The 21,762-nt window shown below is 44.3% G+C and overlaps 2 protein-coding genes across 3 annotated transcripts; one reads left to right on the top strand and one right to left on the bottom strand.

The window, feature by feature from the left end:
• Positions 1–12,003: 12,003 nt before the first annotated feature.
• thap7 (THAP domain containing 7) lies at positions 12,004–17,497 on the bottom strand (the record flags this gene model as incomplete). Of its 2 annotated transcripts, XM_084455247.1 has the most annotated exons (5): positions 17,449–17,497; positions 16,113–16,212; positions 15,235–15,390; positions 14,749–14,877; positions 12,004–13,555 (listed from the first exon to the last, which is right to left on the bottom strand). In XM_084455247.1, exons 2-5 carry the CDS (start codon positions 16,190–16,192, stop codon positions 12,004–12,006), a joined length of 1,917 nt encoding a protein of 638 aa, XP_084311373.1. In that variant the 5' UTR covers positions 16,193–16,212; positions 17,449–17,497. The 2 variants fall into 2 exon arrangements, with proteins under 2 accessions (XP_084311373.1, XP_084311374.1); XM_084455248.1 differs by lacking the exon at positions 16,113–16,212 and having other exon boundaries at positions 17,449–17,477.
• A 1,505-nt stretch (positions 17,498–19,002) lies between these two features.
• LOC311323533 (ras-related and estrogen-regulated growth inhibitor-like protein) lies at positions 19,003–19,953 on the top strand (the record flags this gene model as incomplete). Its single annotated transcript, XM_084455778.1, has 4 exons — positions 19,003–19,072; positions 19,231–19,284; positions 19,381–19,457; positions 19,537–19,953. The coding sequence occupies 4 exons, from the start codon at positions 19,003–19,005 to the stop codon at positions 19,951–19,953; spliced, it is 618 nt and encodes a 205-aa protein (XP_084311904.1).
• Positions 19,954–21,762: the final 1,809 nt, after the last annotated feature.

A 21,762-nucleotide genomic window follows, 5' to 3' on the forward strand; every position in this document is an offset into this window, starting at 1 on the left:
ACACACACACACACACACACACACACACACACACACACCCTCACCCTCTCTCCGAGGGAAGCCGGGGGGAACCACATTCGCCAAATTGCCTCTCTGCGGACGTGGTCGGAGCAGCCTCTTGCACACACTTAAGCAGTCTCCCAGGACAAGGAGCGAAGTGTCGCCAAATAGCCTAATCAGGCCAACCACGGGTTGAACACGGAACACGGACCGTGTATTAACGATCATTTATTGCAATTCATCTAGTTGCTTGGTTAAACTTTATGTATTTTTCATACTCTTATATAATTGAGAGCACAGAGCAATGATTAATATTAGATACCAGGTTAATGGGTGTGGTGTTTGACACACACACGCACGCACGCACACACACACACACACACACACACACGTGGCGCAGCAGAATTTTAATACTATTAGTGGTCTATAGTCCTACCCCCCCCCCCCCCAGGCAGACGCTCTCTCTACACATTCGCCGGCGCCACGAGGGGCAGAGAGTTGTAGGCAATTTTCTGCTCCTCCCCCGTTTAAGATGTACATAGAAAAGCAAAAACAACAAAACATTGGCCGAGATACAAGTGTCATAGAGACGACAGTTAGCAATTACGTTTTCTCCCATTAAGTCTCTTGTTTGCATAGGGCCGTGTGGCGCTGTCCGTAGGGCTGAACGGAGCGGAGGAGCGGTAGACGGAACAGCGCTGCGGTTCAGCCGTGATTTTTTCCATTGTAGTCCACAGAATGGAAACGACAGGGAAGTGAAGTTTCGATTAACGACAGAGAAGGAGAGAGAGACAGAGAGAGAGAGAAAGCTGCATGGCATCAGAAGAAAGACAGACAAAACAATCTGATCATCTTTTCTTTTTCTGGACCCTGACTGACGCTGTTGGCTATTGCTACCTCCACCCCAGCGACAGCGCAGGGCGAGAGGTAATGTTTTCAGTGGCTGTGGTTGGTTTGTTTGTTCTGTTTGGTCTGTCCGTCTGTTAGCAGGATTACGCAAAAACAACCAGACCGATTCTCATTTAAAATCAGTGGAAGGGTGTAACACGGGCCAACATCATAGAACCCATTACATTTCGGAGAGGATCTGAATCAAGGGGTGGGTCCACAAGGGTGGAGGTTTATAGTTTTGTTTATTTTAGCAGTCATCTCTCTGAGTGGTTAGAGTCGTTCATAAATTCTATTGCGTCTTGTAGACCTATAAGTCCAGAGTGCTCCCGAAATTGTGCTCTAGGACACTTAAGATTAATACTGGCTTCACCACTTCTGTGAAATAAATGTATTAGGCCTATTTGACATTGAAACAGTAGGATTGTGCTATTTAGCCTTTCAGAGGCTATCACGTGGTTGAATTAATGCATTTCATTAAGCCTACCACCAGACCAATTTCCTGATCATATCATGGCCATGACGCACAAAGAGGTAAGGGAAGGAATAGTTCACATCTAGTCAAAACACCACTAATATCGCCACCCACAGGATGTACAAGACAGAAATAGGTATAGCAGGATGATAACACACACACACACACACACACACACACATATGCACACACACACTTACATACACACACACACACACACACTTACATACACACACATGCACATGCAGCAAACTCCAAAACTGACTCCCCCAAAAAAGCTTACATCATCGCATATCCTCTCATTCATGAATATTCTGGCCTCATCTGCCTCTCTCTCGCTCCCTTTCTCTCTCTCTCCCTCTCTCTTCCCCCCTCTCTCCCTCTCTCTCTCTCCCTGTCCTTTTCTCTTTGGAAACAGAAGGGGGGGGGGGGGGGGGGCTCATCTCAATCCTGCGTAGTTGCTGCCCCCTCTCCCTGCCTCCCCAGGAGACGGCCCATCCCTCTCAGACGTCTCCCATGCTGCTGTCAGCCTCTGAGGACGTGCCCCTTTCAGACTCTCCTTCTCCACCGCAGCGGGCCCACCTGTCCTCTGCAGGTATGGGCGGGAGGGGGGTGGGGAGTTAGGGAGGGAGGGAGACGTAGTGCATTCTCTAAAGTGGGCCTCCGCATGCCGTTGTTACCCAGCAGAGTGGTTGTCCTCCAGACAGGGAGAGAGGAGAGGCAGGTCCAGCCAGCGTCACGTACTTTCCTAGGCCTACCTCTCTGTCACTGTCTCTCCAAGGACACGAGCGGCTGTCCAGTGATGACGATGCAATCCTAATAACACGCACACACACTTACACACACACTTATGTAACATTCAGTGGCAGTTCTACGGGGTGGCACGGGGTGGCAGTTGCCACCTCAGAAAAATGCCTTGCCACCCCAGTTGCCACCCTAACTTTTTCTTCTTCTTCCTTGGGTTTATGGCGGATCGCAAACAGCTTAAAGGTGCATACCGCCACCTACTGTACAAGAGTGTGCATCATCATGTCATCATCCTAGTGCTTACAGACTGCAGTCTTCCCCACAACCATGTGTCACCCAAGAAAGTAAATAGAGCCTTCCTGCAGATACCTACCCCCTCCCCCTCCGTGCCCAGTAAACCCCTCAAATTCCATTCCTGTCCTGCTTCTCTGGCCTTATCCCGGAGACTCTCTCCATCTTCTTCATAGTAGGGACAGTGCAATAGAACATGTTCAGTGTTTTCTGTAGCTCCACAGTGCCCACATGTATCACTCCCCCTTTTCCCCAGTACAAACAAGGTGCCGTTCCCAGCAAGCCAAAATACGTCATGATGACGTTGTGCAACGTCCCGGACTAAGCCAGATCACAACTGTTTTGGCGATTTTTTTGACGTAATTTCCAGGACCTCATCTCAACGACTTTTAAATTACGTGAACTGGCCGTCATGACGACCTCTTTCAGAGACGTCCAGGACTAAGCCAGATCACGTCTGTTTTGGCGATTTTTTTTACGTCTTTTCAGGACGCCATCATAACGACTTTTTAATGACCTTAACTGGCCGTTTTTTTTAGAAGGGTCGTCTTCCTCCTCCACGTAGTCCAGGCGAGGTCGTTTGCGTGGTGTCGACCCAAAGACCGGAGACAAGCTTTGTGGAGAAGTGACAACTCCGAAGTCTCTGAGGTCTGGTCTAACCTGGATAGCTGAAATAAGAACAATATTATTACCTGATAGCAATATGACTGAAGAAAAATATCACTATAGCAGGAGTACTGCAGTGTCAAACATTTTTGTCCACAGGCCCTTTGGGCCAATATCTCAGAACCTTGGTTTATTAGTAGGCTACAAGCCCTGGAAAATGCTGGGTTGTAGGCTAACTAGTGCCCGGTGTTGAACCTTGGGCCATTATCTATGGAGACAGTCGATGCGCTGTGGATATTAGCCATTTAAGTGTACAAATCTGCCTTTTATTTGAAAGGTGGGGGACTACAAACTGTAGCGACCTCGGAGAAAAGGCTTTCATCTTTCCAACGATGTGTTTACTTTGGTGAGTAACGAAACGGTTTTGTCTGTAGACTCGGACGAGCGGGCCGAGGAAGCGCATTCATAGGTAAATTGCATTGAGAGTAACAGGGCGTTATCTGTAGGATATCGCCCTGGACCAGGTCTAAGTCCACCCTAACTAACGGTATGTGAATGTGAAGTTGCCATCATTTGGACCGCCACGTTTTGAGGAAGACTGCTTATTAATGTTGAATTAATGTTAAAGCTGTTAACGCATGGAATGTGTACACAAAACATTCCCACAAGGAAGGTGATCAACCTCACATTCTCTAATGTCCACCGCAATACACCAACATCGTTGTAAAAAACATCTTTTGGAATTGGTTGCTTATTCAATCATCAAAACCACCTTGAAAGTATGTGTAATACTAAAATGAATCCTGGTGCATAATGTAGACCTACACAACTAGGGCCGGTGTTCTGAAAAGTTGGCCTACCTTCTCAGGATGACCTACCACCCATTATATTATGTTTAATTCATGGGCAGCACATCCTGTCAGGTTGGAAATGTCTATCAGAATGTCCTACGACCCATTTTATTGTGCTTAATTCATGGGTAGTGCATCCTGTCAGGTAGGAAATGTTGATAGACATTTCAACATTTCCTACCTCACAGGATGTGCTACCCATGAATTACTGTAGGTACAATAATGGGTCGTAGGGCATTCTGATAGACAATTTCTCTCTGGCAGGATGTTCTACCCATGGTTTAAGCACAATATAATGGGTAGTAGGGCATTCTGTTAATTCCCCACCTAAATGTCTATCAGAATGCCCTATAATGTGCTTATAGCGCATCTTGTCGGGGAGGAAATGTCTATCAGAATGCCCTAAGAAACTGTATTGATAGCTAGCTGTCTGTGCATGAACAGAACACATATTGATTGGTAAGGGACAGTGTCAGTAGTCTTTCAGATAATAATTATAATATAATAATTAATAATAATTTTGTCCATGCTTACAGGTTTTGTAACCTATTGTTATGGTGCAGGTATTAAATGGGGAATTATTTAGTGTTCCCGTGGTGCATTGTTTTAATGATAACCTAGATTTGTGGCATTTACTAGGCTGTATTAGGCTACGTCGATGTCTGTCCGTCCATGGTGCTGAATCACAAAAAATAGCCTATTAAATTGTTTAGATGGTAGGCCTAGCCTACAGAATTCCCGGCAACTGTTTACAAAACCATTATTGTGTTGACAAATACATATGTGTGGTACATCTGATATCTCTCCAGGCATGTCAACGACGATAGTGGAGGTGGAAACCGACCCATGGCCCAGCAGAGAAGAGCTGTCCATCTACAGATCCCATGACCGCCCCATCGCTCTCCCCAAGTCACATTCACTGCCAAGTCACACTCACTTTCTTACTGCATCCATTCACTACACCACTGATGTTACTGATACTCACATCCCACCTATTTGATTATTGTTACAGAGCTTTATGTAAATAGATTGTTAAACTTAAGTTTGATGTGTGACTCCACCTTGTTTTGGCTCTTAAGAGCTGGGTCGTAATAATCATGTGTTCCAGATCTGTTACCTATTTGAAAGGAATGAGTTCCTTATCAAGGCAATAAGAAACACAAACAATCAAAGCCATTTACTGATAGACAACCATCTATACATAATAAACCATAACAAGAATATTGTAAAAGATAACTTAAATGTTTTTTTTTATCTGGTACTAAGTGAAGGTAATTTGTACATCATGATCATGAGGGGTCAATGGCTTTACAATGATATACTGTAGCAGAGCATCACTACACTCTGTAGATAAGACAGGTACTGGGGGGTCTATGTGAGACATATTTCCTATATAGTGAAGGCAAAATTATGTGTGAACACCCTGTGGATTCTTTCCACAGTGAGTGGTATAAAGAGCATCCCTGGCTGGAATATTCTCAATCCAAGGATGCAGCATACTGCTTTGTATGCAGACATTTTGCCTCTTCAGAGTATTTACGCATCTGAAAATGGATATTCCAACTGGAAAAAGGCCACTTTTAGGGATAGTGGGTTTAATGCACATGCTAAGTCAGAGACACATGATTTCATGGGGTGAATATAAAAGAATGGCTGAAAACAGCACATCTGTCCTGGGAATGATGGGAGCTGAAAATCATTTCTATTAAAAACTGTAAAACTAATTGTTGTAAGTTTTTATTGCATGCAAGGACTGGGTTAAGTGCTCGATAAGGTGATTTTACATTCTTATTATGTGATTCATATCGTAAAAGTCACCAGAGAATGCAGAAATTGAAATCTCTGAAGTTGAAATGTGTTTGGAGAGAGATAACCTCTGCTCCCCTGCTGGAACCTCATGCCACCCTTTTGCCACCCCAGGTAAAACTTTCTAGAACCGCCACTGGTAACATTCTATAGCTTCACAGCTCAATTTAAATTGTTCTAATTCCTTATGATTCTGAACCATCAAGTATAGGTTAAGTCGATCCTCTTGAACACCTGTAATCTCATTCTATCGTGTTGAATTTTAATCCGGTGGGATTTTCTCAGTCGTTTACAGCCTCCCTCCACTTAATCTCCCTCCATACTGGTAGCGCTTCATCCTCCTGAATGTGTGTCTGCTTTGCACCTGAGTGGTTTCAATGGCAGGCTATTGAACCTGCGAGGAGGGATTCTGGTTTTACAGTGATGGTTTTATAATGGCCAACTTCAGGTGTGATTCTGAGACAGAAGAGGGAGGTTTTGTAAGGAAAAGACAATGGCTTAGAGGAGGGGTTTGATGAATAACTGTGGTACTGATAATGACAGCACACTTCGCCACCTGTGTGCGCGCGCGTGTGCTGCTGTCATTGTCTTTCTACTTCTATGGGGGCAACTTGTTTCCACTTGAATTTGTTTCATGATTGGAGAATAAATAAATAAGATAACAAGCAAATCCATGCATTATTTATATATTAATAGTATAATAATTGACACGATTCTTCCATCATGTCTCTTCTCAGCGGAGGTTGTATTCGGGCCCGCAAGGAACAACCGCATGGGAAGAAGAGGAACCAAAGGTCTAATCACTTCATTACTGGAACCCGTTTCCCAATCCGTTTCCTTTCTCATCCTCTACTCTCTGCCAACTCCCCCAATCACAACACACAAACACACACACACAAACATGCACACGCACACAAACACACACGCTCGCACAAACATACATGTGAATGCACACACACACAAACACACACGCGTGCACGCACGTAAATGGTAAATGGTAAATGGACTGCACTTATAGCGCTTTTCCACCTTAGCGGCACTCAAAGCGCTTTTCCACCTTAGCGGCACTCAAAGCGCTTTACAATGGCCTCTCATTCACCCATTCACACACACATTCACACACCAATGGCGGTAGCTGCCATGCAAGGTGCTAACCTGCTCATTGGGAGCAATTTGGGGTTAGGTGTCTTGCTCAAGGACACTTTGACATGTGGACAGTCGGAGCTGGGATTCGAACCACTGACCCTTCGATCATTGAACGACCCGCTCTACCAACTGATATATATATATATATATATATATATATACTGTATACACATACACACACACATAAGCTCCAGGCTTTTACATTATTGCCAATGTGTTCTCATTAGTTGAAATGGGAACACAATTACCATCCTGACTGGATGAAGAGAAGAAAAATCCCTCTCTCTCTTTCTCTCTTCCAATCTCTTTATCTCCTTCTCTCTTTCTCTCTCTTTCTTTCTCTCTCATTTTCTCTCATAACTTAGTACTTCTATTGGTCGGGCTTAGTTTCTCATAGCCAGACCTACTGTACCTCCACTTTTTGCTGTGCCAGATACTCCAGCCTAACCAGTTCATTGTCCACTTTACTTATCTCTTTCTGCACAAATAAATATTTCTAAGTAGCTGGGGGGAAAAAAACAAAGTTTTTTAAAGTCTGGCCCCAATTCTGTTAATTTCAGTTCTACTGGTGTTACCAGGGCCGCCGACAGGGGGGGGCAAAGGGGACAGTTGTCCCCGGGCCCTAGATCAGGGGGGGGCCCAAACTAATCCTCTAACCTTGAAATAATCTGCTGGAATATTTTGTCAAGATATCTGTGAAGACTTAAAGGAGTAGTAAAGGGGAAATCATGTTTAGCCATGTTTTAAGGTTACTTATGATCATATACAATGGTTCAGATCAAAAAGTTGACAAAACTAGCACTTTTTAGAAAGTCTGATAATTGCTCTACCAACGTTTAGGTCATTCAATGGATGTGGGTGGGCACCGTGAAAAATCATTCAAAAACATGTTAAACTCTCGATTTCAAAGATAAGAAGCTCACCGAGGGGGTAATTGGTGTCCGTTGGTGTTCTGACATCAAATTCTCTGCAAAGTATGAATCCTGTAGGGTTTTATTGATCATTTTATGAAATCCATTGACTTGTATTGACGCGACCGTTGTAGGTGTGTAGATCAATCAGTGAGGGGATTCAGGAAGTGGAACTACTTACGGTAGCTATTGTTATTGTTTATGTTAGCTAGGCTACCTAGTTTGCTCACTGCTCACGCTACTCATTCACTCACAGACAAGGAAGCCCTATAGGCTACAGTTCAGAAAATGCTTATCAAAATGGCTGATCTTGAAGAGTATGAATTTGATCGCTTATCGTTTCGAGCCTGAATATAGTGAGGAGGAACTACAGCAAATGGAAGAGATGGAGGCTCGCCGAACCGCAGACCCAGAGACGGTCGATGAAGCTGTGCTGTCGCTATACCACGAACCACGGGTGTTTGGTGGTGTGCTTGCAAAACATTGCCGACAGAGGAAAGTTTGTGCTGTACCGAGTGGGACCTGTTGCTAACAGCTGACGTCGCCCACCTCGAGATCAAGGCATTGCGCGAGATCGGAATCAGTCCAAGCGAAATTTACACACTTAGGCTATGTGCTGCGACTAAATAGTTCCAGATGAACTAGAATCGTACTTTATGGCGAATTATATGTCAGAACGCCAACTAACACCTCGGTGAGTTTCTTGTCTTTGAAATTGAGAGTTTAACATGTTTTTTGAATGATTTTTCGCGGTGCCTAACTGCTGTGTTCACACCGGGCGCGATTTTTTCCTGTGGCGCGGCAAGTTTACATAGAAAGTCAATACAATTTGCACGAACTGGGCGGCGGGCGGCGCGAATCGCTGAACTCGGCGGCGCGGCGGCCAGGATTCGCCGTGCGGTGACATTCGCAAAAGTTCTTTTTTTTTTTTTACTTTCTGCGGCGGATTCGTGCGGTGACCCATTGATCCCGCAGCGAGATTGGGCACTTGACATGCACTTGTGAGTTCGGGTGAGAAAACCAATCTTTAATAATTTTGAGAGAGAATAGAATGGAAGTGTCCCAACAGCTCTGGCAACGTCTGTGAAAGTTCCCATGTTAATTGGCCAAACGTTTAGGCTGTGCTAAAGCTAGCTAGCTAAGCTACTGCTAAAGTTAGCCATTTTATTAGATTCTGTTTCTGCGGTGGAAGACACAACTCCAGAGGCCAATCACAGGCTGGACAGTTCTATCCATGTCTCTTCTCCGTACAGTATATCTGTCTCTTTCACGGGGCTAACTGTCCTGTCTCTCCCTCCGGCCCAGGAGGCCTCACAAGCCGATGGTGTGTCTGCGGCAGCTGGAGGAGGAAGTGGAGGAGAACTCACGCTCCAATGCTCAGAGGAGGAATCTGCAGAGAGAACTGAAGGAGCAGGCCAAAGCATGACATGGGAGATCACTGCACTACACAGCAGGCTCAGGTAACCCTTCCCACTGTGTGTGTGAGAAAGAGAGAGGGAGATAGATCAGAGTTCTATATCCCTTGTTCATTTTGAGAAATCTGTTGGCGTTGAGTAACCTGTTCCAGATCCCATTATCAATGTTATTTATTTTTTTTCCTGCTGTTTCCCCATCTAACACTGTTACTGTCCATCTGTCTGACTGCACATGATCACTGAGAATCACTGAATGGAAGCCAGAGAAGTAGGTTGCCGTGTGTGTGTCTGTGTGTGTGTGTGTGTGTGGGGGGGGGGGGGGCACAAGAATGGTGTGTGTGTGCGTCTCTCGTAAAAGAAAGGGTCTAAGTGGATTAGACAGAAACATTGTTTGTATGCATTACAGACTGTATGAATTTGGAACTTACTGTCTCCCTGGCTGAGATAAGCAGGGCTAATAATAGGTTTTCATCATCATTATATTTTATGTATTTATCAAAGACCAAAGTGTGTCAAACCATGAACCAAAGCAGGCCTAGACTTTATCTTAATATTATTTATTAATCTTAGTTTAGTTCACCTGCCTTGGGGGCCTAACATGGGACATGGTAATCCTGTTTTGTTATCAAAGGTCTCTTGATCCTTGGATCACTGTGTTGCTCACATGGCGTTCCGTTGGCACGGGTTACTTGAGCACTCCCTTCACTCCCTTGAACACTCACTACTTGCACTCATAATAGCTCATAATGCACATGTCATTTGTGTATTTGGCTTTACCGTCAAGCATTGATCTTCTTCTTCGTTTTCCCCAAAGCAGGATCAGTCTCCTGCCAGGAAGAGGAGATGATAGAATGTGACTTGCACTTAACGATGTTTCTGAGAATATCTTCAACAGACTGCTGATAACCATTCCTGACGAAAGAGGGGTTCCTGCATCACATCAAGCCTGGGGATTGGGTCCTGATCCACGACCTGGGGCCGTACTAGATTCAACTCACCACGTAGATGGCTGCCAGACTAGCTGAGAGAACTTCGTGGGTCCATGAGAGCCGTTGCCGGGGCGTCCCAGACCAAGGAGCAGACGAGCAGCCTGAGAAGAAGAGGCCAGAAGACATGGAAGAGAAGTAGAAGTAGAGGGGTGAACCTACCCGTAGAAGATGGAACAATCAGGACCATGGCATTCAGGCCTGTGTGGAATAGCTGTCAAAGTAGCTGAGAGGATTTTGTGGGTCCATGCGAGTCATTGTGGGCGGGTCCAAGCAGCAGAGGACGGTCCATGCAGCCGAACCAGAGATCTCAAGGGCAAAGCAGTTGGCCGCAACACTGTCCTCTCCTCTGATGAGCAATCGGAGAGTGACCTTGCCGGTCACCTCCTTCTCGTGGTCGTTGTTATGACAATGTGGACAAGCTCAACAGCAATGACTGAATCAAAACACACACACACACACACTCTCTGGAACCAACATTGAACATTCAGAGACGCAAACATGGAAGCTGCGATCCAGAAGAGGAGTCGCCTTATTTTCCCCAATGACATTCGATTATCTTGAAGAAATATCATATTTGTTTTAGAAGAGTTACAATGGTTGAAACATGAGCTGATAAATTAGTTTGAAGGGTTATTTCTTTGGGTTTTTCCTCTAAATTGACCAAGAGTTTTTTTTCCCCTTTTCAGAACTTCGGCTGTTTTACACTGGTCACCATGTCATCTTTTTACCTTGTTTCTGTCAAACTTTGAATCAAGGATTTTTGGTGAATGGTCTTCCCCTTTAGACTAGTAATCATGTCATCTTTTTTTACCTTGTTTCCTGTCAAATTTCTGAATCAAGCAGTTTTGGTGCATGATTTGCATGTGGAGAGAAAATAATCTAATTTTTTGTTAAATGTTCCATAATAAAATTCTCAGGCCTTTTTACTCTGCTCCACCTAGTGGAGAAAAAGAGATTACTTCCTTTCCACATGTATAGCATAGCTGAATGTTTACATTTTGTGTTTGGAATTGATTTTTGGTTATGCTTATTTTATATTTGATGTTTCTATATTTTTATGTGCCTGGTCATGCACAAACGGGATTGTCATGGAATTTTACAACTGGCCTCAAAACCTTTCAGATCTCAGCCTGTTCTTAAAACCTATTGATCCAGTCCCCTGCCTTTGCTATTCCAAACGCCTCTAAACCTGTCTTCCTCTTCTTTGTAATAACAAACACCCCTGAACCCCTGTCTTCCTCTCTTCTTTGTAAGGACAAACAACCCTGCCGTGGTGTCCTCACCATGACGGGAAGGCCTCACACCTCAGACTTCGCGTTTGGCCTAGGCCATTATTCCATTGTCTATATTCAAAGTGTACCGCGCTTTCTCTGCATCCCTCACCCACTGTTGATGATGCCTGACATTTAATATGACGTGTACAATGGGTTAGCCAATCACATCCTGGAAGCGCCATACCTGTGTATTGCTTGAATATAAGGCCGCGCAAGACCAGACTGGGGCACTTCTCTTGGATAAACCACTCACATGCGTTGTCCTGAAGTCCTTGCGCTCGTATGTTTTCTCAATAAACCAGACTTAACCTCTTTGAGCGAATCTTGGCAAATCCTTTTTGACTAGATCAGTTAAAAATCTTCTACCCTCCTGTAATCTTTATTTTTCATGACTTTTGTAGTGCTCACAGAAATTGTAAAAAGAACCATGGTGCAAGTATAAGGTTATAACGCTTTGCTTAACACACTCAACAATATCACTGTACAAAAACTTTTTGTAAAGAGAGAGTGTGTCTTGTATTAAAGTTTATCTAATGTATTGTGAATACATCAAACAGGTATTAAGGCTGACAACTTCCCTTTTAAGTCTGATGCAGCATTCAGTTCAGTCAATAAAGTCATTGCTCAGCTGGAGCTGAAACCCCTCCAGGTGTTCCTTAAGCCTCTCCCGCACATCACTAGTCACCCCACCAGCTGTCATGTCTGCCTGGTGACTGCCCTCTCTGTCAGCGGCCATTATAACCCTCAGCCCTCTAGTCCCATCTTCTACACACAGCCCTGTCTCCTCAAGGTCTTGGTGACATCTCACCTCGGACATCAATATAGTTGGGGTACCGACCAAATCAGCCATTCCCTCTGTCCTCCCTCCATCTTCGGAGGGGACTGACACTAAGAGAAGTTGGCCTTCTGCACCCTCCCCCTGCATCCAGAAGACCTGTGGGTGTTCCTCCTGCTGCAGCTGGCTGTTGACATGCTCCGCCTCCCCGGGACCCAGGTCTGCCAGCAGCAGGCCGTGCTGGGAGGCAAGGCTGGGTTGCAGGTACTGGACCTGGGCGTGGGCGTCATGCATGGAGGCCACTGCAGAAGACTGCATCTGCTGGAGCAGCGTGATGGGGAGGGAAGCACTGCTGTCCTCCGGAACAGACTGAGACTCCACCCCTTTGTCAGACTCCACCCCTTTGTCAGGCATTTCCAGCATAACTACCTGCACATTCCCCCCACTGCCTCCAGCACCGCAGCAGTAGTAGTAGTCAATGCTTTCTTTAGGTGATCCTGCATCATTTACTGTTCTCCCTGTTTTTCGATCTTGAACCTTCTTTGTAATCTGCCTGCCTCTTAGACGCTCTCTGGCCCTCTCATCCACCGCTGCCACTCCATCTTTCCTGATCTGACAGGGCGCTCTGATCCCATCATCCTCCCGCCCTCTTCCACAGTAGAAGCAGTACCCCCCCTCCTCTTCAGACCCTGTTTTAGTCTCTGTTGTGCTGCATGTACGTCCCCCCTCCCAGTCCATCGTATTACCAGGTCTGTCCTCAAATAGCCCTAGGTCCTCATCCATCTCACTCTCAACCTGCACCCCAAAACTTACACCTCTGCGCAGCCTGCTCCCCACCTGAACTTGACCTCCCTTCCCTTTGGCTCCGTCCCGAGAGCGAAGCAGGGTCTGCTTCAGGCGGTTCTCTCGAAGGCGCAGGAGTGCGTGCCTGAGCCGGTTCTCCCTCCGCCTGGCTGCACTGAGCAGCCGCAGAGACTTCTCCAGGTTGTCAATGGCCCTGTCATATCGCCTCCGCCACACCAGGGGGCAGAGCTGAGCGTAGCTGTGCTCCTTCTGAAGGTAGAAACCGGGGGGAGGAGGGAGGCGTCTCATGTAGCGTGATGGGGAATGAGGAGGGGATGAGGACGGAGAGGGAGGAGGGGATGAAGGTGAAGCGCCTGATTGGTGCTGGGAGGGATCCCATGGGGGTTCCACAGCTGACTCTGAGGTTCCCAGAGTTGGAGAGAATGAGGGCGCTTCGCTCTCCTCAGTCACGTTGTCCGGCTCCCCATTGGCAAGCCCTGAGATATGGGCATCCTGTCCACCCACATCTTCAGCTTCAGTTCCTTGTTGAGCTCCATCCTGGTTGTCTGACTCCACTTTCAGAGCATGAGACCTCCTCCTTAAAAGACAAAGTTTGATCAAACACACCAATACTAAAAGTTAAAATGCATAGAAAGCAAATGAGTAAAAGATGAGCTTATCATCAGTTTATCACACTAAAGCTGCCTTCACATGATCAGAAACTTGCTCTTCGCTACACAAAAGCTAGGGCACAGAGCATAGTGCACAGGCAAACATGTTGCTAGGCAACAAGGATGCTACCGGAGCATTTGAAGAATGTTGCACTCAATTCTTCAATGCAAATGTACAAACAGAGGTTATTTGGATAAACTGACCACAATTTTGGGAATCTACATGGTTTCTTCCTTGCCTAAAAAATATTTCAAAAGTGTATCAAACTTTCAAAAGTGATATTAACAGTTGTAGCGCCAAAATTACTAAAATTACTAGTCCGATGCTTGCATGTGTTGCTTCAGGCTACGTGACATACTCTCATAGGTTGTGCTTTGAAAGGTCTCCGACAACCGAGGTCAAAGTTGAAATAATTTGAACTTTGAGGGCAGCGCCAAGTGGCAATTTCGTGCGGTAGGTGTGAGAACTTTGCATGAAAGGACACTTATAATACCATTTGCTATTATTTAAGATTTCCAAAAATATCAAGCTTCTGTTATGCAATAAAGCTCTCTCCAAAATGTTTATTTGAATTGAACCTTTATTTCATTTGTAATGTTTTATCCTCATACAGGGAATCATTTGAGACCTAGATTAAAAACACTGTGAAGTGCAGCAAGATATCACTTGGTGAGGGGCTCAATTCATAAATATCTCAACAGACATTGTATTCACAAGGCATCTTTTTGTGATTTGCGTCTCAAAATATCCCCTGTATAAATAAAGGATACATAAATAAAATATATATTTGAAAATTCAAGGTGACAAATATTAATGTTCAGAAATCCAGGACAGAGCTCCTTTTGAGCAATCTGAAAGCATATTACCCTACAGCCCACTGCTGCCTCCTGACATTCACTTCCAGCCATTCCACACTGAACATGTATCTTTGATTTTATTCACACAAACCAAGGACAGTAGAAGACCTTTTCCTCTGATTGTTTGATTGTTTATCAAAGCCAAAGGTATGATGAGTTATTTCTATTTGGGAGGAATGGGTGTGTCCCTGCAACCCCATTTCATAAGTCTATATCCATCACACACTGAAATACACATGAAAAAACATGAATTACACTGTACCTGGTCCTCATGCTCATGACGGTATGTTGGCCTTTTCTGCTCTGAGTTCTCCCCTGTCCTCTGCCTCTTGGCTGCAGGAACATCTCAAAGACTGTTGGTAAAGCATCGTCCTTCAGCCTCCGGTAGCCACTGAAAAGGCAATGAGTCGGAACGCTCAGGTTTGTAGTTCATGCTTTTTCATGTTGCTGTATAGCGTACCGTTTCTCTGTATGAAGATCATCAGCACTACTTATTTTAATAAATGACGCTGGTTAAATCTGCAGCAGGGTTAGTGAAGTGAATTCTTATCAAAGTATTTCTTTAAAGTATGTTGTGATTGGTGAAGCATCAGCAATGTTGGGAACAGTGCAGGCTGGCCAGAAAAACTCAACATCATGCAATATCTAAATGATGATGATAAACTGTGGAATTGCCTGTCTACCTGAACTATGTCCATTCTGATGTAAACAATAAATACTCTAGAGGATAGTGGGAGACACTACAGACCTAACTCCTGAGAGTTCAAAGCTCTCCGGGGTGAAGTGCTTGGAGCAGAAGTAGATGAAGTCGCTCTGGGGGTCCCACAGCCCCTGGCCTTGTGGGCCCTGGCGGTGGGAGTTGATGATCCATAGGCTCCGCCGTGGTGTTCCACGCTTTGGCAGTCTGGGCAAGGAAGAACAATTAAGAGTTATATATGATGCCTCCTACACTATAACACAACTTTTTTTTGGCCAAAATTCTAATACAGCACAACAGTAGCATGGTAGATATCTTGTCATGGTCTAAAGGGCCTTTCACAGTAGCAAAAAGATCAGCATCAGTCTGCTACATGGCACATTGTATGTGAACTTGAGAGTGTGAAAGCTAGCGGACAGTTCCGGACTGGGGAGTGTCCAACAGACCCGCTGGGGAGGTGGTCTGTAGCAGACCGATGAGGATGACTTGTTCTAACTAATAATGCTATATTACTACCGATAATGTAATAACTGCTAATAGTGTTATCACTTTTCTTCAGTTCACATTCTTACATTTTTCATTAAAACATTGTTACATGGTCAATAATGTAATAACCAATGAGTAATGTAATAAGTAACTTCCTGATCACATTATGTACAAATATTTCATTATTCTCTCAGCAATTTTATTGGCAAGTTATTACATTATTGGATTTTACTATACTAATAAATCCTTAAGTTAGTAGACCTACATTATTTGTAGCTACATATGACTTAATCACAATAGGATCAGCGGCGCAAGTTAACTCATCATCGGGACTCAAGAGTCCTGGTGGAGATATGGATTGATGCACTGCAGACCCAGTCTATCACGACTGTGAGCAGTCCCATTTTAAAGGCCCTTAAATCGTTGTAAGTCTATGAACTTACCTATGAAAAGTGATACCAGCTTTGCGGGTTTCGCTGGTGTCACGGGATTTGCAGCAACCAGCAGAGCAGTGTCTAGGCATCTGTGGTAATAGCTGGAGAGCTGCGAAGATTGTGTTTGAATTTTAATATCAACATGTCCAGATAACAGTTAGGCTACTAAGGAATAAGTGACGAGTGTCATTATTTCTAGAATGGTGGTAGTCTAGGCCAGGGGATCCCAACCTTCCTTCCCCAGAGCCCCCCTAACTTACACCTGATGGAATTTGCCCGCCCCCCACCAAAAAAAGAAAAAAATAGCTGTGAACCGAACCTCCAGTCTGTGTTTCTATGTGAATTCCATCAGGTGTAAGTTAGGGGACAATGAAGCGCTTCGCAAGTGTAGTAATATTAGGCTAATGTTGACACGATTCATAGTCTCAGATTAATTTGTTGAGTTTATATGGTATTGTAGAGCCGTAAATACAAGGCTTTGTGGTACCTTCATCAGATATGATCATGTATTTTGTTAAAATTGCTGTTGCTGACATGTCATTAACATGATTCTTTGTCTAGCTAATATTAAGGCCTCAAATTGTCTGGGGCCTGGCGCCCCCCTGTGATTGTTTGCGCCCACCTAAGGGGGGCCCCGGACCCCAGGTTAGGAAACCCTGGTCTAGGCAACTGAAGTTGACTTGAATTATTATTAGTTTTGTCATTTTTATTAGGCTAATTTTACTGTGTCTGTACTACTGTGTAGCCCTCATACAGTCACTTGATGTAATATCGGGAATATTGGGAAATTTTGAAGACACATTTTAACTACAGTAATGTGGCTCCAAAGTGCACCACTAAAGAACATTATTAGGCTACTCAATGAACAGATCTGCTGGCTGCGCAAAGCAAAGCCTCGAGCAGCAGGCTACTGTAACGTTACCACTCTTTGCCACTTGGTAAAAATACTGCTATTGAGCATCCGCTCCGCTCAGTGAGATCTAGGGAACGTTACACTCCACCTCCTTGTTTGGGTGTATGTTCGGGGGAAATGCATGCCTTGTTAGCTATGTGCATCATGTTAAAAAAATATTATTGCTACTTTTCAAAGCTAGCGAAGACATTTCTTGGTCGTTCACGTTTGGGTGGCAGAGGTATTGCAAATTCGCAGCTGAGCTGGCAGTGGCGACACGCTAGCCAACAATTGTAGCTACGTTTTATGTTAGCTAACGTTAGTGCACTATAAACTATACTGTTTGTTGCGTGGACCAAGGCGGCATTTCGTAGAGACACGGCGGGCATCTAAGCACACATGTGCATAGATTCCGAACTATCAACAATAAAAGTGAAATGATTAAAGAAATACCTCTACAGGCAATTGCAGACCTCACGAAGATGGCCGCCCTTATCTTCCTTCGACTCTGCGGAGCTACCAAAAGCTCCTTCCTTCCTGTGCTGCGCTTCTTTTTCTTCTTCTCTTTGTGAATATTGCAGCAAACCTGACATGTCCGCATGTTGCTGCCCTCCTCAGTTAAAAAAAGGTCATCGCCATCTGTATGTTACACTTAACCAGTGAGAGGGTCTGTCCCTGAAATTATAATATAATATGAATCCGGGGGGGTATATGTTCAATCAGATTCAACACTTCCTCAAAGATGGAGGTGAGGGTAGGACAATATAGGAACACTGCTATATTACTGAACCAGGACTGTTATATTACTGAACCAGGACAATATAGAAATACTGTTATATTACTGAACCAGGACAATATAGGAACACTGTTATATTACTGAACAAGGATACTGACACAGTACCACAAATAAACAAAACCAGAGACATGGACTCAACCTAACATACAGTAAGAATGCACTAAATGTCTTTGGTTTTGTTTATTTGTGGTTACTAAAACATGAGACTACACACTAGAATACAGTAAACACAGAAACATCACAACATAAAACACAGAAAAGCAAAAAACAAAACACTGAGGTCCAAAAGGCCACAGGTGAGAAGGCCCGGGGCAGGAAGTGGCGTGGAGCAGTGGGCGGAGCAGGAGGGGTGTGGAGGTTTGGGCGGAGGAGGAGGGGTGTGGAGGTTTGGGTGGAGCAGGAGGGGTGTGGAGGTTTGGGCGGAGCAGGAGGGGTGTGGAGGAATGGGTGGAGCAGGAGGGGTGTGGAGGAGTGGGCGGAGCAGGAGGGGTGTGGAGGTTTGGGTGGAGCAGGAGGGGTGTGGAGGTTTGGGCGGAGCAGGAGGGGTGTGGAGGAGTGGGCGGAGCAGGAGGGGTGTGGAGGAGTGGGCGGAGCAGGAGGGGTGTGGAGGTTTGGGCGGAGCAGGAGGGGTGTGGAGGTTTGGGTGGAGCAGGAGGGGTGTGGAGGTTTGGGCGGAGCAGGAGGGGTGTGGAGGTTTGGGCGGAGCAGGAGGGGCGTGGAGGTTTGGGAAACAAGTAACAAAATCTTAAAATCGATCCTGAAGCAGACAGAAAGCCAGTGCAGGGAGGACAGCACAGGTGTGATGTGGTCATGCTTTCTTTTTCCAGTCAGAAGGCGAGCAGCAGCATTCTGCACTATAACGCTGGAGTGAGGAGTGGTCTAGACATCCAGTCTGTATAAATTGATATGTCTGGGAGTACAGATATATGGTGAAGAGGGAGAGGTTGGAGGGGGAGATGCTGAAGATGTGGGGGGAGGAGGAGGGAGAAGGTCTCAAATGCCTAGCCTACAATAAAATACAATTTAACCTTAACGAAGGACAGACATTCTTCTTATCGGTTCACTCTTTCACGGAGTAAGGCCCGCCTACCTCCTTTAAAGAGCCTAACCACAGCCTGTGATCCATTAAAATAGATGAGAGGCGGAATCATTATTTGTCAACTTTCACAAATGTTTATCGGTCCAATCCGCGAACTCACCAGAGCCAAACTATGGAAGGAAATCATCAGAAAGTGGAAGCTAACATTTTGGTTCTTGGAGCCGAAAACGTCGGGAAAACAGGTGAGCACAAACGGTTATTTAATTGTAATACTCATTTGATATGCCTTGATTGTTTTTGTGCACATTTTCGCTTTGATTGATTTGATTTACCTTATCTAGGGTTAGGCTAAGCCTATAGAAATGTCCTCATGAAAGTCTCATATGGTTTTGCCCTTTAGCTCTCACTGTGAAGTTTTTGACCAGGAGATTTATTGGCGAATATGGTGATATTGGTTAGTTCCCATTTTAATGATTTCAACATTTAAATTATTTTCATTAGTATGGTTAAAGCATCAGATGGAATTAGCAGTTTTATCTTCTGTCTACAGAATCAATTTATAGTCACAGTGACCGAGTCGATGGACGGGAGATCTCTTTCAATATCTGGGACTCCCTTTGCTCACAGGTGAGTTAAAACAGACTCATAAGGTTGTAAAAGTAGCCTAACCCAGCTGCCCAACTATAACTACCCTTATCTATTTCAGAATGGCGAGGGCGCGGGTTACGTCAGCGATAGACAATTCCAGTGGGCTGACGGTTTTATTCTAGTTTACAGTATTTGTGACCGCGCCAGTTTCACCGTGGTATTGCAACAGGTGCAAAGCATCAGGCAATCTAAGAGCAAATGCCCCAATGCAACTCCCATCATCATCGTGGGGAATAAACGGGATCTCCAGCATCGCCGCACGGTGTCCAGTGAGGAAGGACGACTACTCGCGCTCTCTGCGGACTGCGGTTTCTTCGAGATCTCAGCCGCCGAGACATATCATGGGGTGCTTCTGGTATTTCACCAACTCCTCGACCTTATTCGGGAGGAGAGGGCACTCAAGAAGGCGGCAGCGGGAATCAAGGGTATTGTAAGAAGTATGTCGGCGGTTTTTGGAAGGAAAAGGACTGAGTAGCCTAAGCGACACAGAAAAGGGCGGTGCGTGCGTTAAGACGAGCAGTGTCCGTGTAATGTAGTCAAAACATGGAATAGACTGCCGCCAGGTTATCCTGTCGCTATGCCTTGGCTAATACGTTGATATTTATTAATACCAACACACAGCTTCATGAAATATGGCAAGTGACTGAAGTGGAAGAGAGTGAAAACCATACTTCAAATTCAGTCAAAGGGGTCGTTTATTAATAATAATAATAATAATAATAATAGTAGCCTAATAATAATAAATACACTGATTTGTATCCCAAAGTGCTACAGAGAAAAAACGTTCCATGGGAATTAAAGGAGTAGTAAAGGGAAAATGCATGTTTAGCTCGAGTCAGGTGACGGGAATGCGTGGGTTACGTCGTTACGCTGAGGCGAAAAGGCGTTCAGTTACCCAGACCTCGAACCTGTGGTTAGTTTATATTCTGGTTATATTCTGTCAAATATATCGTTTCGAAAAATTATTTCTTTATCCAGGCATCTTAGTTTTAACAGTTTCATTATAGCGGAGCAGGTCATATTTGCTCGTATGTGGTATTTATTTTGTTCACAAGTTCGCGATCGTACAGCCAGGCTACAGAGCTCCAGAAACCGTAGCCATAGCAACAGTTAGTAGGGCGTAATTGGACCCTAGGTCCGGGTCAATTGACTACCAAATTGGATGAAAGTTGGATAAAATCCTAAAATAAGTATATAAAATAAAATGTAAAAAAGTATTTAAAAAAAAAGAAAAAAAAGAGACGTTTATAGGCTACAAAAAAGGTCAACATTTCAAAAATTCCTGAGCTTAACTTCCCTTCCCATGGTAAAATTCCGGGAATTTTCCACCCCTTTGCAACCCTTATTATAGGTCAGCAGCACATTTAAATTAATGTCTGATTGAACCCTGCAGAGAATTGAATAGAACATTAAATGTAATAATTAATTTGCCCTAAAGGTCTGTACTAGCAGGCCTACTGTACCTTACAAACTAAATGTCTGTACTAGCAGGCCTACTGTACAATACACACTAAAGGTCTGTACTAGCAGGCCTACTGTACCATACACACTTATTGTGGACTAGATCTATGCAATGATTGCTCAGTCTGTGGGAAGGAATATGTTTTGTTGATGCTTGCGGCATCACTGCTTTAGTCATTGCAAACCTTGGGATTCATTCAGTTGACATTTAGGAAGGCTTTGAAGTTCCAGACCACTAAGGTCAACTTTGATCAAATGGGTCCTTTAGATGCATATTTTAAAAGATACATGTGATTAAATTAAAATGTCCTCTATCTGAGCAGGCTATGTGTTTTGAATAAAATGTGTAGGGGGGGTCATGCTGTAGAATGAACATACTGTACTCCTTGACTACCACCAATTGTATTTTGTATCTTTTCATGCTACAATTTAAAGTAATGTTTATATACAAGTCATGAGACTTCAACTGTATAAATGTACATACTTCAAAGAACTGATTGTATATTATGTATATATTAAATAAAATGGTGAATTTTAGGCATTTCTGTAAGCAATGTGTGTCTGTGTTTCGAAGCACTACTTTCAAGACATAGGGATTGTAAATTAACAATGTAATCCTGTCCAGGACTTCACTTTTCTACAGATGTAATAGATCTCTGACATATACATAGCAAAATAGACCATACCTGTATATTTAAAGCTGATTACAGACAATGCATTGACATTAACTACTAATGGAAGGCAGAGCCTATGTGCTCTTATTGTTCTGTTGAAATCCATGTGTGGTTTGTTTTAACTAGATCAATGTAGTTTGTGAATAAGG

This window comes from Borostomias antarcticus (assembly GCF_949987555.1).
Source record: "Borostomias antarcticus genome assembly, chromosome: 21".
In the NCBI taxonomy this organism is placed as follows: domain Eukaryota; kingdom Metazoa; phylum Chordata; class Actinopteri; order Stomiiformes; family Stomiidae; genus Borostomias; species Borostomias antarcticus.